We start from the raw sequence: 17567 nt of genomic DNA, 5'->3' as shown, positions 1-17567 counted from the left end.
CTATGGTTTAACTACCTGGTCCCAGGCCAACCAAACCAAGATCTGATTACAACCAGTAATCAAATCCAGAGAGTGTCTTCACAATCAGGCCAGGAAAAAAGCAAAAAAGTATCATTATTGCTGCATTTCAAATACAAGATTTTAAGTTTTGCAAACTTTATTGATTTTGATTATATAAAGCTTGTGTTTAAATGTTTAAATCGACTTGCACTTTAGCCTTTCTGCATCAAGAGACTGCATAGCTGTAGCAGATCCCCCCAGAGCAGCTTCAAGTGGCGACTGTAAAGTTTCACTCTGCAAAACATCTTTTGCTCAGACAGCTTTTTCTGTGAGAGGAGCAAAGTCCCGAAACTTGCTACCTGATCACTTTACATTTCTGCAAACTTCACCACTTATTTTGTTTATCATTATGTATAAATCTTATATATAGTTCTGTTCATCATTAGCAATAAAATAGATACAAATCTTGGTTAATTCAGCAACAAACCTGCACTCAAGTCTAGTCTAATCTCTGAAGATGTGTGGTTGCTGAATCTGTGCTTCATTGTATCTTGTACTAAGTTTACCGTCTTTTTGCCTCACTGTTTTAATCTCTTTCTAGGGACGCTTGTTGCAAATTAGAATCTGCTACAAACACTATGATTATTGCATCTTTTTTCAGTTTGTCAATGTACGCTGTATCTGCCCTTATCAAATAAAGCACAAATAAATCAATTAATTAATTAAATAAAAGCAGAGGACATTGACTGCCTTTATCCATAATAAATGTCTGTGAATGATGTGCCGCCAAGATTATTTCAAAAAGTTTTCAAACAGTTCTTCTGCATGTGTGGTTATGTGTTTAATTTGTGTTACACAGTTCAATTTATTGGCTTATGAGTTCATTCTTGGCATTAAATTTTGTAATTAGCACCTTTTTTTTTTAATTTGACAGGCTGTTAGCATTTCCTGGCACAGGAGATTTAAGTGCTGTCTTGAGTCTGTGCACATATATGCATGAATCTCTAGAACCCACCTCCAGGAAAAGAAAAAAAGATTGACTTTCCACAGCTCTATCTTTATTTTTAGAGGCTGGATGCTGATGAGAGAGACAAGAAAGCAAGTCAGAGTCAGAAACGGCATGAAAAAGTGGGGAAAAGGAGGGAGAGCAAGGAAAAGAAAAAGAAGAGAGGGATTAAAGAAGGGGAGCAAGATGGTCAGGGGGGTTGTGTTGGTTCCTCAGTGGTTCGAGAGAGTGGTAGAGAGGAATGCAATGTGATGTGAATCCTTCCTCTGAGTGAGCTGGAGAGAGAGAAGGGGACGTAACCACACCAACCTCTCACTCGATGGGGGAGCAGAGGGGCGGAGGGCGGGAGGGGGGGGGGGGGGGGGGGTGGATCTGCTGCTACTGCCGTATAAAAAGCCAAGCCTGAGAATCAGGCACCACAAACTCACCACACATACACACACGCACACACACACACACATACACACACACATACAACAGATTCAGTCGCTGCTCTGTTTCTCTCACACTCACCCACTCTCACCATTTTCTCTCTCTCTCTCTCTCTCTCTCTCTCTCTCTCTCTCTCTCTCTCTCTCTCTCTCTCTCTCTCTCTCTCTGTCTCGCTCCCTCTGTCTCTCACTCCATTCCTCTGGGCTCTGCATCCTTCTTGCTTCTTCTCACAAGTCAGATTGTGTTTGTAAGTACGCACTGAATGTCTCCCTGTGTATGCATGGGTTTAAGTCTTTTTGTATGTGTGAATGACTGGTTGCCTACTTTAGTGTGACTGAGCAGAGCAGTGAGGTGTATCAAGTGTATGTGGGTCTCTGTCTCACCCTCACACACTCTCCACTCCTCTTGCAACTCTTCTCGGGATCTCTGGATCCCTTTCCTCGGTGACAGGCTCCCCACACCAACCAGTCACCATTTCCGCCCCCGGGAGACCCACGCTGGCAGCGCAGCCCCTTCCCCGACTCAGCATCGGGAGGAAGACCCTGGTGGCGGCTGCCGTAGGGGTTATGCTGGTCCTGGTGCTGGTGGTACTCATACCGGTACTCGTCAGCTCTGTGGGTACAGATGCCAGTCACTATGAGATGCTGGGCACCTGTCGTATGGTGTGCGACCCCTACCTGAACAAGGGCACTCCGGCCAGCAGCACCAGCTCCACCGGTCTCCAGGCTGAGGCAGAGGCGTTGAGCGACCACAGCAATGTGCTTCCACCCTCCACTTTACTGCAGGGCCCACAGGGGAAGCCTGGCAGGCCAGGCAAGCCCGGACCACCGGGTCCACCGGGAGAACCAGGACCACCAGGACCAGCGGGCCCTCCTGGTGACAGAGGGGATCAGGGAAGGACTGGGATTTTGGGTCTAGGGGGGGACGGAGCTATCAGCACGGCCACCTACAGCACTGTGCCTCGGGTGGCCTTCTATGCAGGGCTTAAGAACCCCCACGAAGGCTACGAAATCCTCAAGTTTGACGACGTGGTCACCAACCTAGGCAACAACTATGATGGCATTTCTGGCAAGTTCATCTGCAGCATACCGGGCACATACTTCTTCATCTACCATGTGCTGATGAGAGGAGGGGATGGCACCAGCATGTGGGCAGACCTTTGCAAAAACGGCCAGGTTAGTGGTTTGAAACTTTTTCAGAGTTTTCTGTCCTGAGTTAAAGCACACCTGATTCCTCTGATGCTCACTCTCCTCCTCTCCTGGCTTGTGTCCTCTATTGTGTCTCTCTTAAAAGTCCATAACACAAAACGCTGATTTTTTTCATAAAGCCGGTGAATAAAAAGTGACATTGTGAAGCAAGCGTGCGCATCTGCCGTGTGCCTCAAAGCCCAGAGCGCACAGCTGTGGCACCCAGCGTGCCTGGAGATAAAGATGTGTTGACTGGTTGCAAACCGTGTCCCCTCTTCGCGTGATGCGTCCTGACATTGCCGCGCCCCGCGATCCGAAGGACGGTCACAGTTTGGGCTGAGCAGAGGGTCCGTGCCGCTATTTATGCATTAAGTCGTTATATTTTGGAAAAGAAAAAAAAGATCCAGTCCTTGGTAATTTTTTTAAGTTGTATTAATGTATAGTAATTTATAGGCAGTGCTGTTGCGATGGGAAAGCCGGAGTGATGATAAAAACGACATTTCTGTAGTTTCAAATGTTTGAAAGCTTAAAGGATGAATAGGACGCGCTCGACAGGCTTTTGCTTTAGTTTTATAATTAAGGAGTCGTTATAGTTTAGTTTTGTCACATATCATCATCAACATTATCATCATTATTATCATAATTTTATTATACTGTTTCGAGGCGTGTGCATCCGATTACTTTTAGTAAAAAAAAAAAAAAAAACACTTTTACGGTGAACTTTGGTGTCTGCACTTTTAAAGTGGACTGGAGGGGGAAATATTAGAAATGTCGCTAAAAATATTTGACCATACCTGTTTGTGCACTGGATTATGTTGCCTGTCCGCCCCTGCATCCATCTGTCTTCTGCAGTCGCTTTCAATGCATTGGGACGTCTACATGATCTATTCTCGGCTTCTTTGATGCATCGTTTTAATGGGGCTCTAATTTTATTTCGCGCCCCGGAGGGTCCTCTCAGGTTGGTAATGTGTGTAAGTGTAGTTTGCAGCCTTCCGATCAGCCGTCAGATCTCTTATCATCAAAGAGGCTTTAAAAAACGGTTTGCCTGTAAAAGAAAAAAAGAAAAAGAAGATGGATGTTACACTACAGTTTTTGCAGTTAGGCTATTGTTGGCTCTGTTTGCTCACAGCTGCAACTGTGTCACATAGATTTATCATGTAAAGCATTTAAAATACAAATGTGTTCATGTAAAGACAATAGATCAGCAAAGAAGCAAGCAGCCACATTTTTAAGAAAATACTTGTGCTACAGTATAAAGTTTGGCTTTTTGTCAGCGTTCACATGGGATACTGTAAAACTAAATTCAGACATGCAGACAAGCAGAATTTCAATAGCTATTTTAGAAAAATGCTTACTCAACTTAAAGTCTGTGTCAAAGAATAATATATGAGAAGAAACCATAAGTTAAGGGGTTGCCGGCATTTCATCTCACACATTGACATGTTTTCTTTTTTGGTTCACAAACCTAGCAGCACCATATGTCATAACACCATCATCTGTTCAAAAAGTCATAGAGATACAGCATTGTAACAAGACAGACATTGTTGACAGACTTTTTTTCCCTCACTGTATATGATAAGTTAAGATCAAACTCAAAACTGACAAAAGAAAATACATTAATAGTGCTACTGCATTTCAGGAACATTTGGGGTTTCTGCTTCTTTACCATCAGCTTCCTCTACACTCACAAACACAAAGCTATGCAATGGGATGAAATCAATAATAATTATGACTATAAATCCACCTAATCTGATCCTACAGCTGTTATTTGACATCATTGCTCCGTAGTCTCTCAGATCGATTTCATATTATTTATCATAATACTGGCATTTGTGAAATAATCTTAAATTAAGTTAATTTTCATTTACACACTTTATAAAAATGTCCCACTCCCCATGTTGAATATTCAAAATTATTATTGCCAATTAATAAGCACAGAGTTTGATTAAAGCAGGAAGCTGTTGGGGTCTTAACCTTACAAGTGAGACCATGATATGTACAGATTACAGATAAAATAACAGTTGGCATCGGCTTGGCGGTGTAAACCTATACAATCACCAAGGCAGCTAGAGGTTAATTCCTTTACCTTCACCAAGTTCACACCCGGTATGAAAAAGAGAGTTGCAGCAATTGCCTTCTATATATAATGTCTCACTCAACAGTAATGTTTATGGGTGGGCGTAAAAGCATTGATATATAATAGGGGAAGAAGAACATATGTTCCTGTAAAACGCCTTCTGTTCCCGCTTCATTGTGCTCCCAAGAGGAGGGTGTGGAGGTACTTAAGTTAGACGCACACAGTGTGCATCTCTAGAGACTCGTGTAATGTTTATAAAGTGGTAACTGCTTCTCGTTCTCTATCTTCCTCTGTGCTATGCACAGCTTATACATGAATGTGTAGTTCACTCACTGTGGTGTTTATTAGTTTTTGTGGTTGGCTGATGGATAAGGCCCCAGAGTCTTAGTCTCTGCAAATGACTGCGAATGGTTATAAATGTTGGGCCAAGTTATGCTACATCATTGATGAAGTGCTGAGAGTCAAACTGAATCTCCTATAGTCACACTGGTGCACTCCTCAGCTCATTAAGGCTGCAAAAAGCTACACTGTGGTTTGGGACAGGGGGAGCCAGGGAATTGCAGACAATACTAGTATTTTATCATCTTTTGGCTATAGTGAAGTGGTGGGTTTCCAGGCCCTGCAGTGCTGTTTCACCCCAGCATGTGCTCCTCCCACTCCAGAGGTTCTTACAAGCTAACATCAATATCCGCGGGTTACTTTATTTCCTCTCTGCATCTTCTGCTTCTCTTTCTATTCACTTGGTGAAGAATCCCTGCATTGTCCCCAGAACTTTGCACTTTTTCAAGCTAGACTAAAAAGTGAGCTTCCTGGAAAACAAACAAATAAGGAATCTATTTTTAGCACAGCACATTTTATCTTGTTCCTCTCTGCACACTCTTTTGGCTTCCTTATCGCCTGTTCTTTTACTCATGTGCCAAATATTCCAACCAATCCTAAACTTCATCCAGTAAATCAATGCTTTGCTTTAACTTGTCTTGAACATGTCTTGACAGACAAGGCAGTGACAATGAATACAAACTCATTGGACGCTGTAGAACGGGGAGAAAGAAAAGAGGACACAGTTATTGTGCTATTGTGCCATCCAGTCTATTTAATTGTAATTAAAAAGCTTGAACCAGATCCAGGATGTGTTTGCGCTTCTCCTCTCCGTTCCCTTCTTAATATTGTTATTAATCCGCAAAACCGTTTCAGAGTTAATTAAAAGCAATGACTTCAGCGTCAGTCTCTCAAGAGGACCATAGTGAATAATCACTCTGTCTCCTCCTTTAATAAGCTTCAACGTCCTTCGTGCACATGGCTCTTCCTAGCAATTACCACTGCAGTCTCCTTCTCACATACACACACATTCGCACATGCTCACACACACACGCCTATGCTCATGCTTGGTCCCCCCACTACCCCACACCACCACCCTCCTAACCCACTGCCTCAACCCACCCCAACTGTGCACTGCCCTCCATCTCTCCTCTACAGAAGGTCTACAGGAGCTCACCTTTCTAAATGGGCAGAAAGTTTTCACCGTAAAAGGAAAACTTCTTGTAAAAAGCAGCAGCACACTCAGAAGGGTACCCGGATTGCGATATCACAGAATCGATTCGCTAACACACAGTGCCATCAATATTTTTCATTGCTCTCAAGTGATGCATTGCACTATGACAGAATCAGTTAGAGCATGCCACCCTTTGCTTAGATTTTGTTTTTGTGTTCACCTCGCTTTGAAGAAGGAAAGACTCTTTTTTCCCCCCACCCCACAGCGTTGCTCACGTTAGCTCAGTTGCAAGTCCTTGTCACATAATTCGACTCAATCCGCCCATGAAGACACTTCCAGGGGGGTTTCCAGCTCTGGTGCACATGGAGACTGTTTATCCTGTTGCTCTGTATCCAGGTGAAACCCACGCATTGTGCTTCATCACATGTGGTGTCAATCCCAACATTAAACTGGCTACAAGCTGAGCCATCTGGATGAAAGACTGCTCATGTTTGATTTGAATATTGACATATTGACAGTATGCTCTAAAGAAAGGTGTGAATATCAAAACCTGATTATTTTCAATACATCTTCATTTAGGGTGGGCTGTAGTCTGTTAATTTTTTTCCTATAAGTTAAAAACTGATTGATATTTTAATATTATCTGTCTCAAAACTGTGAGTGGCCATTGAAAGCACTAGAGACATCTACAATGTGATTATTCAGTACCGTGACACCCAGATACAGCAATACTTAGACTTGATTGATTTAACATTCTGGTAATGTTCTGACCTGCTATTCTTCATCGTGGTCTGATTTCAGCACTGAGAGGCCTCTGTGTGTCTGCCTGGTGTAACAGAGAGACTCTGTCTGAAATAGACAGGCAGGGTTTGAGAGAGCCACCCTCTGTCCCTCAGCCTCTTTGCCTGCGGTATTGATCTCCTTATGTGTGTGTGTGCGTGCATGTACATGTATCTCTTTCCTCTTTTTTCTTTTTGACAGACCCATTTTTTTCTGTGTGATGTATACCGTGGCACTTCTTCTATAATCAGCCAGAGAGGTAGTGGAGGCGGACCTTTGGCCTTGATCTGCTGTGTAATTGGACATTGGATTTGACACTCTGCCGAGTGGAACATTAGAGCTAGCCTAATTAGGTGCGAGGGCTATTAAATGAAGATTGGCCCATGTTGTTAGGAAATACCACACAGATTGGAAATGTCAAGATGACATCGGGCAGTCATCTGCAAGCACAGGGAAGAAAATCTATCATTTATTGGTGAAGTTTCAAAAGTTGCTTGAAAACAGCCCACTCCTTGTATGTAATAATTTGATTACTTAAAAACATTTTGCACTGAGACCCTCAAATCAAGAGCCATTAGAACATACCAGAACACACTCTCCCTGTGCTGGCATCTCAGATTAAGTAGCTAATGAAATACAGTTATAATGTCTCATATGTACTGTGAAACCAAAAACATACGGTCTAAAATAGGATATGGATCGTCTCCTGTGGCTGGCTGACTCAAGGATGCTGTGGTGTTGACTCACAAGGCTTCTTCATTATAATGAGGGCCATATGGGAGATAGACAAGTGCCCCTGGCCCTCTTATGCAAACATCTCTCTCTCCGTCTCTCCCCACGCCCCTGACATTTAGCCATCCCCCGAATTCAGTCTTCAGTGATACCCACAATTATCCTCTCCCTCTTCACAAGGAATCAGCTAGTCAATGGCTTTAAATGACTCACAGTCTGCTACATAACTCAATGTGTTTAACACCTCCTCCTCCCCTCCCTTAAAATGAATATGGGTAAGACATCAACACTCACTCCAGTAAGAGAGGATGAATCGGCTACTGTATGAAAAATACATGTCACAGCAAGGCTGATGGTTTGCTTCTCATCCAACACTTACATTGAAAATCACTTTGCCTCATTTTAAAATAGTCCTTTTTTTTAAAAAGAAAAAAAGAAAAGGGAAAATCTTAAACCATGATACGCAGTGCCTCAGGGTTAATAGGAAGCACGCTGGAAAAACAGGCTTAGTGTGAACAAAGGTTGAAACATTTCCAGCAAAAAGTCTTTTTTCACACAGTGCTGCGAGCAATGATTGCAGTTTTTGGTGTTGGAACTTGAGGCAGACAGCGCTGTCTACCTCAGTAATTAACTGAGGGTGATGAGTCAGACACGAGAAAGAAAAGAGTGGCTGGATTGCAGGTCAAAGTTGATGCCTCTTTTTTCCATCACTGTTTCCCTTGTCAAGCCTCTTTCAGTGGCTCTTTCAGGAGGAGCTGTCCTGATGTCATCCTCTTTGTTGCTCCTGCCGAATTGCAATGCTGCTTTCCTTGGTCCCTTTTCAGCAGCATTTGGATTATGTCTCAGTGATACACCTTATAAACTAATTAACTAATACCTGACGCTGGACTCACCTTTTAGCAGTACTTTAAACAATTTCATAAACGGCGAGAGGTTTGCGCAGTTAAGTCATCCAGGCTGAACAGGTACAAAGAGAACAGCTGGTGAAATTAATTCAGGAGGCCTTTTTCTACTCTCCTCTGACAGATGGCAAATCTCCTGTTACCATTTCATTCCTCTTATCATGTTTTCACTTAGGTTCCACCGACAAAATAATTCCATAACCCACGGGAGACCCGACGCTATCTGACAACTACAACTACTACAATTCTCTTGTAACCCATCGTGATTTCCTGTTCTCATTATTTGAGTAAAATTGCCTCTCATGTGTATATGTGCACACAAGGATGCATGTAGATGAATGTGTATATCCGTCTGTCACTGTGTGTGTGTATGTGTGTTTGTGTGTGTGTCTGTGTGTGTGTGTGTGTGGTGCAGTCAAATGTTGGAGCAGGCTCAATAGCCACGACAAGCTATCTAAGCTGCTATCTAAGCTGCTATTAGGCATGCGGTTCACGGCTGGAATGTTCAAACACAATTAGATGGAAGTACACTTTGATTTAAAGAGGACCAATAGACTTGTTGATCCAAAATGGAGGCTCAACATCAAGTCAACAAATCCCTGTCAGAGAAGCCTCGAGACACGTCCTTGTCATTGTGACAAAGCTTCTTGTAAGATCATTGTCCCACTGAGACATTACAAGGTCCTCCTGCACTAGACACAACAGATGCACAACAGACTTTGAACTTTAATATAAATAGTATTTTAATAAAGGTTTATAACAGAAGCTTAGAGGTACTGCAATGCACAGCCAATCCAGCCAATCATACAATAGCACACATGATAGCTGCTGAATGCAAACTGACTTTTAAGTAAAAGCTTAATGTAAAAGAAATTCTAATTTATTGAGAAACAGGGACAGTCAGTATTTTAAAATGCCATAAATTCTTCTTCCAGAGCACATTTTTCACATAAACACAGTCATTATTGATAACTGTCACGTTCATATTCACAGTCGTACAGTGAACGAGTTGAAACAATCCACATTTCACTTTTCCAGGCGCACATTATCTATTAAGCTCAAGCACAGACTTGCATTTTCTGTGTCTCCACTCAGAATATTATTCAATCAAAGCCATCACGTTGACGATATGACGGATGCGAACACGCAAGAGCAGCCACAAAAGGAAGACAACATCGCCTGACACCTCATTTACCATCACTAGAGCTGGCGCTTACGTCCTCATGCTTTGTTTGTCTTGTCAGTTCCTTTACATATTCTGTGTCAAGGTCACGCACTGCCAGTTGGCTGTTTGTCCTGCTCATCCCTCGCTATACATCTGCTGTACCCTGCATTTGAACCTCTAACTAATATCCTTAACAAGTTCCTTGTGTGCTGTAGAAAAAAACAGAAGAAAAAAAGAAAGAAAGAAAGCTCCAATAGGAGCTCCCTGATCATTATTTCAAAAATAGTCAGAGGTTTTATTCATGCATGCTTATCATTGAAAGCAAACGAGGGAGGCAGTTAGTCTCAGACGGGGATAAAAAACCATTCGAGCAAAGAAACAAAACAAAAATAATATTGTGGAAGAACTACAATGTAAGGGTCTCAAGGAAGTTTACTTTCACTGGGGCTTTGTTCATTCTTTCTCTGCTCAAGGAAAATGTGGTATTTGTACAGCATTGTCCCCACCCCCCACTCCCATCCCCTCCACCCAATAATGCTTTTGAGGATGTGTTAATTTTAGTTCCTTAAAGAGCAAATGAAGAGAATAATTTAAGCTATATTACACATCTGTGACATTGCCAGAGGTTCACAACACGTATAAAATAAATATTTTGATAAAGTTTCATTAAAATCCCAATTGACAAATCCTCCTGAGCCATCATCCCACTCCCCCACCAACCCAAAGCGGTAACCCTCTAATAAGATGATGTTGACTTTGCACACGGAGGGCACATCATATAATATTAATATGCACTGGACGCCAGCATCAGAATCAGAACAGGAGGCTTTGTTTGCACATCGATATGAGCTGTGCTAGATTTAATCAGGAGGATAAACAATAAGAAAAAAATGTACAATATTCCATATATTACCCCTGCATCTTAAGATCTCTCCTCAGAATTTCATTATCCAGATTAGACTTTACATCACTTGCACATTTCATACCATTGTGACTTCCATTATGCACAGTATATTGTTAAAAAAGGTTTAAGACATTCACCAAAACCTCTTTTCAATTATCTGTCTCACCTCACCATAACTAATTGGGAATCACACCTCTGCCAGGTGATTTGGTAGATATAGTAAAGTTTATCTTGCTCTCTATGCAGCCTGTGCAAAGTCATTAGGACTAAAATGTTGCTGCACATAATAATAATTTGAACAAATGTTACTGTTAGCGCTGTGCCCATGCTCGATGTTCTTTTAAATTCACCTAGCTCACTATAAAAGGCTTGCATACCACTTTCATTTTTCATTCAAGTTTATTTTAAAAAAGCACTGACAATATGTTGTTAAGAAGACTGAAGACGACTCAGCCTTGCTCCATAATTCAATGCCGCAAGCTGAAGGTAAAGCAAAAAACTGTTCTTCTCTCTTTGAAAATCATACAGAGCGTTGAGTGTTTGATGGGCAGCAGGAGGACTTCACAAGAAATCCAGCTGGATATTGGCCTGAACATAATAATTCATTTGAAATTCCATCATTTTTTTACGAATATTTGTTGTTTTGCAGTCCATCTTGTATTGTTGAATTATAGAAAATCATGTTAATAATGGCCTCCTGTCACAAAGCTGCTGAATAGTTGTCGGCTTTTCACCGAGTGACACACTTTGGCCGCCCTTGATATGTTGATTTTGGGGAGGGGGCGGGATATTAGTAGAAATGCTGTCCCACCTATCTGACAGTTAAGATAAAGTGCTCTTAAGAAAAGTGTAATGCAATGTTACCTTGAATTCTGTAGCACACAGTCTGGTTTAGCCAGTATTGCAGCTACTGTGTAATGTTTTTTACAGTAGAGGTGCGGAAAGAGTCTGTCTTTGATTTCAAGTGTCTCTCATTGTGTTGCTCAGGGATATATAGCATTGTCCTCCTAAAGATTTTTTCGTTTTTTTCACTCAGTCTTTTTATTTATTTATTTAATTACACGCATTTATCATGTAACAGTGATTCAAACTCCTAAAAAAACTATCCAGTTCATGAAAGCTTTACTACACATTTTCTATTTTAATAAGACTTCGCACCTCTGCACATCTGCTGCACACAGACAGTAGCAGTAGCTTGTTAGCAGTGAAAGCTACTACAGTAGAAAAAGACAAAAGGAAGAACATCTTTAATTGAAATGATTGACAAATAAAAAACACGATTACACAATTAAGTAAAAACTAACACAAAGTGAAAGCAATACACTAGCATGTTGTTAAATTAGTGGAATAAATTACTGATTTGATTTCAACTGTGCAAAGAAAAATATGATTTATGATTTTAATATGTTTAAATGTCAAGAGAACCTTTTCCAGACACCCTGTTAATTTTGGCAACAGTGATGCTTTCTGTGCAGGAGCTCTCTGTGAGTAGCTGGCCTCTCCTCACATTTGTAAATATGCCTGTTGTGTGTACTGCTTAAATAGGCCAACTAATTATTGGGCATCCTTTATGCCGCCTGTTGGGCCAGCTTGTCGACACCCGCTCAAAAAGCCCCGATTTAAAGCTGTGCGGACAAACACTGAGCCAAGGGAAGGGCCACAATGGACTTTGGAGACCCGATAATGAGCCACAGCAAAACACTTCCAATGCACGTAAACTATCGATTTTGATTCAACTTTACTGACCAAACTAAGTGACTAATTGCCTTATTTAACCAGTGTCTACTTGAAAAGATATATTGTACAGTACTTTCTTGTTTTTCATCTCAAGAGAAAATAATGATCTTCTGGTTCGATTGTGTTCTACTTAAGTTATGTCTGATGCAGTTCTCCTTCTCCTTGTTAGTAGCTGTTTAATAGCACTGAGATGCAGTTCAGACTGAAGTCATTTGCTGTTTCAGCTCTGTGCCGTAGTACCTTGGATTTGAAATGAAACAATACCTATACAGTTAAAGTGCTGACTTTTAAATTAAACATCCATACTGGGTGAATAGTTTGAGAACTAGAACCCCTTTTATAACAAATTAAAGGTGACCAAAGTTAGCATAAATGCAAATATGGTCAATGTTTAGTTGAAAATCCTGTGCAATCAGTTACTGTTTGTAGTTTATAATAGACATGCCAAGCTTTGCCTGCAGCCACATTCACTTCTTGTTTTATTTTGGGGGATTTTTGTATTCAGCCTGGTCTGCAGAAATGGATGCTAAGTTGAAATGAGATCAAGTAACTGATTTGACAAACCAAGAACATCCCACTGTTTGGCTGAAAGAAGCTTATTGGTTGTCTGTATGTTTAGGATCATTGTAGTATTTGCAGTATTGCCACACATTTGGTGAACCACAAACAACCGGCGCTGTTCGATCAATGCGCAACTTATAATTATTGTTTATTTATAAGCCAAATGTGGCAGAAAATGACTGCACTGTACCGCATAGGGTTACAGTTCATGACTGTTGTGCAGGGTAATATTTAATTAGGCCTGGTGGCTCAGCAGACAAAGACACACACTGTATGCTGGTTTTAAGTAGATGACCTTCACTATATGTCACTGCTGATTTCTCCAAACTTTCTACTCACGCTTTTTAGTTTTCATTAAGCAAAGAAAAGGCTACAAACAGAAGTCTTAAAAAATTGTAACTTCAGATATAACTTATATATACTTATATATATAAATAATGTGACCAATTAATCTACCACTGTATTAGTATCTCTCTTTCATTCATTTCATCCACAAACACATGCTCATACACACATGTATTGAGCTTGAGCTTTTATGTGCACACAAACAATAGCACAGCCATTGTTCAGCACCAATTTGGCATTGCAGCTGCACCTTCTTCATGAGAGAGAGAGAGAGACCATGTTCGTGGTGGAGGTCTTAATTAGCCAGGACAGGTTATTTAGAAACTGCACCAAATGTCCTGTAGTGAGACTGGCAGACCACACACACAAACACACACACAAACACCCCCCCCCCCCCCCCCCCCCCCCGTAACCCTGTTGTTCAGACTTTTTGTGTGATTTTGTGTGGACCTCTTGTTCCAAGGCTGTGAAAGACCACTGACTTGATTGAAACCATAAATCTGCTTGACAGACTGGCCTGAGATTTGACTGACCCTCTGGTTGTTCCTGGTGGTTTAATATCAATAGAAGGAAATATTTTGTGCCATTGTTGTATCCAGTAACTTGTTTAAAAAACTTGTAATATTGCAAACGTCGTTTTCATTTGGCTGTCCCTCTCTTGTGATTCAGCAGCACTGAGATTTTCCAGATTAGTGACAGTTTGTTTAGGCTCATGTTTTTTCCCCTTTCATTACCAAGAAAATAACTTTTATATTTTGTTTGTTTGTTTTTAGTCTAATTTGTTGTTTTAACAATTAATTTATTGGAATATATCACAATCCAGTAAACAGAACATACAGTAAGGCAAAGAAGAAGTGATCACTTTTGGTGTGCATCTAAATGAAAGCAAGGATTTGTTAAGCACTGTGAGAGAGACTTTCACTATTTTCTCATAACTCATGCATTTACTTGAACTTAAAACAAATTAGTAAAATAAATAACTATCATGATTTTCTGTAATTGTGTGTATTTTCGTGTAGACCTTGAACTTATGAAGATTTTGCAGCCTGTGATTGGAGATCTCTGACCACTTTTAAATTCTAAAAACTTTTTCTTCAGATGTATGGTAATGAGAGTCTTTAAAATGGAAACATTTGTGTAGAAATTGTGTTAAAAAAATAAACTAATTAAACCAATGTCATAAAAAGTACTGTAGCTAATACGCCTACCCGCTCTCTCCTGCCTCTTCGTCTGTCCCTGTCCCTCCAGGTTCGAGCCAGCGCCATCGCCCAAGACGCTGACCAGAACTATGACTACGCCTCCAACAGCGTCATCCTCCATCTGGACGCAGGCGATGAGGTTTACATCAAACTCGATGGAGGCAAAGCCCATGGAGGCAACAACAACAAGTATAGCACCTTCTCTGGCTTCATCCTCTATGCAGACTGAGAAAAAGACAAACACAAAGACAGTCGGGACAGGAAGAGATTGAGAGAAAGAGTTGTATGACCGGGAGGGAGGAGGGTGTGTGTGTTAAAAGCCGGAATGCTTTCTAGTTTTCCTAAATCTCTCCATCATCATGGACACCTCTGCTTCGTATCCATCAGCCAAGACATCCAGGCTCTGTAGCCGAGCCTGGATGCAAAGCTCCTGAGGACACACTGAGAGGGGCTGGGCGGGAGGCGTAGGAGGAGCGGGACGTGAGGTGGAGGTGTGCTGGTTTTCAGCACTCTCCATCACAATGCAAATGTGTCAGAAGCTCCTCGCTTTCAGTGTCTCTCCTCTTCAGCCCCGCTCCATTGCACAGAAATCTCAACAACAAAAATGAAAACCCTGCAAAAAGTGGATGATCTCACCTCTTCTCTCCACAGTGGCAACAGTCAGCTGTACTGTCAGTGGACTTGATTGACTGAAATTCGTAGTGTTGTTCCGTGCAATTTTCCTTAGATTGTGTTTTTATTTCGTAGACATGCGTAATATTCTACACAAATGAGATTAAAAAAAAGAGAATATATTTGTCCCTTGTGAAGATATCCTGTTTGACTGAGCGACCGGATTTGTGAGATGTTATTTGTGATGCAGCTAAGAGATCTAACCACTGGAAAAGAAATCTTAAACTCAAGGCTGTCACTATTTCATGGCAGTGGGTGTTTTTCTTCATCGCTGGGTACAGCAAGGTAACTATATATTGTTCATGTGGAGAATAACAATACATTCTGCACTGTACCTTCTGCAATATATCTAAAAAAGGAAACATCTTATATAGACAATACCCTTTCCACAAACCTCCTCACTCTGTTTCACACACACAAGCGCACGCACACACACACACACACACACACACACACATACAATGTCCTGCTGCTGTTTGGATTAAAAGTAGAGTTCAATTTGTCTCTTCAATGTTCTAGTTTTATGTAAATGCTCCACTCGGCACAAGCAGCTACGTGACGAAGCAAAAACTTGAGTTTCTGAGGTAACATCCCGTACTTTCTTCTTCTCTGCTGTGCCAACCTCCAAGCCTTGTTGCACAGTAAAAAATGTTGCTTCTGAAGCAAAGGGTGAGTGAGAGGAAGTCACAAAAAGACAGTGAAAGAGTCAGAAGTGAGAGATGGTGGGAGGGTGGAGGGGGCGTTAAAGCACAGTAACAGTGAGTGGGCAATTTTTCTGTTTCAGTGTCTCTGAGCTTCACTGGATGTCATCCATTCATTAGCTGCATATTCACTGACACACAGGCATTATGGTAATATTTACTCAACATGGCGGCCTGACAGCTTGCTTGAGAATGAAATTGATTGGGTGAGTGACATGGCCTATTATGACTGCACGTTTGTGTGTGTGTGCCTGTGTGTGTGTGTGTGTGTGTGTGTGTATGTGTGTGTGTGTTTGCACGTGTGAGTACGTATGTTTCTGTGCATACCAGTGAGTGTCTGCATTTTAGCATGTGCCGTGCCATAGCTACATCGTTCTTTTCAGAGTTATTCTGTGCTACAGCCAATGACAGATATCTTACTCAGCAGCCAATGAGATTGTGCTCTGTAGGGTGGGGAACCTCTATAGATATGATGAGAAGAACAAACAGCTTGTAAATGAAATCTATGACATGTTTGTCTATCTTATCTTTTGAAATTGTTGAATACATTTAAATAATAAATGGGATTTTTTGAGTGACTTGTCTCACGAGAATTCTTGTATCCCAAATAACGCTAATTAGGGTAAATTATATGTAAAGGATCTCATTTTCTCTGTGAGACTAACTAACTACAGTGCAAACAACATGACTTGAAATGTGTGTTTCTTGTTGCTGTTTAAACTAAGAAAATTTAAGAATGGCCTGTCAGTTCAAACATTAAAAACAGATCCTATCAGCAAGTCCCTCATCTCTCTTTTCTCTCTAAAAAGACAAACCCTGAAAGTATATTTAGGGTTACAGGTATTAAGGGAAAGATGTTTGTGTTTATGCTCCCTCCGTTGTATCCTAAAGTGATCCTGTGAAGCGTCTCTCCATCTGCAAAGGTGCGCTCAGAGACAAAGACCCTCCAACTTTAGCAACATGCACCCATGGTGTAGAATTCGGTTTGGTGAATGCCGATGAGTCCTTAAGGAAATGCAAGCTATTCCTCAACCAACAATCGCAGCGTCTTCTAACAGATTCTCATCAACAGAGTGATATACCTAGCGAGAAAGTGAAGAAGGAGGAGAAAAGACAAGGAGAGGGGAAGATTGAGGGAGATAGAGGAGGGGCAGAATATGGTTTGACAAAGACTGATGGAGACACGAAAGAAAGAGTAGGCCAAAGAGAGAAGTAATGGGGAGGGGATAGATAGGGAGAGAGAGGGTAAAGAGAAATATAAGGAAGACAGACAGAAGGAGAGGGGAGACGGTACAAATTTGAGGTGGAGAGGGAGGGCTGGATTGTTTTCAGGGTAGAGTGATTCCCTGTCGAGGCTGTGTGAGGTGTCAAGAGAGATTAGCTGGCGTGAAGCTGGAGGAGAGAGCTTGAGATAGCTTGGATTGGACAAGTGTCAAGGACTGGACATTCTTCAGACCTGGCAGGAATGGGATGTGACACTGGATGCTATGTTGGTCTGCACTACTTTGCTCTTAATGGAGGCAGTGACCCCTCACTGTATTATTTTATCCATTTCCCTATGGTGGAAAACAAGCTAATCACATGAACACTAGTGGGAATGAGCACATTTAACCCACTATCATCTGTAATTTTGAAGACAGTATTTTCAAAAACAGGATCATCACAAAAGAGAGGT

The 17567-nt window shown here is 41.4% G+C and overlaps 1 protein-coding gene across 1 annotated transcript; it reads left to right on the top strand.

Annotated features, from left to right (window-relative positions):
• The first annotated feature begins 1986 nt into the window (after positions 1-1986).
• LOC133999697 (C1q-related factor) lies at positions 1987-14748 on the top strand. Its single transcript, XM_062438962.1, has 2 exons — positions 1987-2613; positions 14569-14748. Exons 1-2 carry the CDS (start codon positions 2005-2007, stop codon positions 14746-14748), a joined length of 789 nt encoding a protein of 262 aa, XP_062294946.1. The 5' UTR covers positions 1987-2004.
• Positions 14749-17567: the final 2819 nt, after the last annotated feature.

Source organism: Scomber scombrus, chromosome 18 (genome assembly GCF_963691925.1).
Source record: "Scomber scombrus chromosome 18, fScoSco1.1, whole genome shotgun sequence".
NCBI classification, from domain to species: Eukaryota; Metazoa; Chordata; class Actinopteri; order Scombriformes; family Scombridae; genus Scomber; species Scomber scombrus.
Note: the sequence above shows the minus strand (reverse complement) of the source record. Positions and strands in the feature narration are given on the sequence as shown.

Coding starts and splice junctions, on each gene's coding strand:
- LOC133999697 (XM_062438962.1), top strand. CDS start 2,005: ATGCTGGTCCTGGTGCTGGTGGTACTCATACCGGTACTCGTCAGCTCT. Junction 2,614..14,568: donor ACCTTTGCAAAAACGGCCAG/GTTAGTGGTTTG, acceptor CTGTCCCTCCAG/GTTCGAGCCAGCGCCATCGC.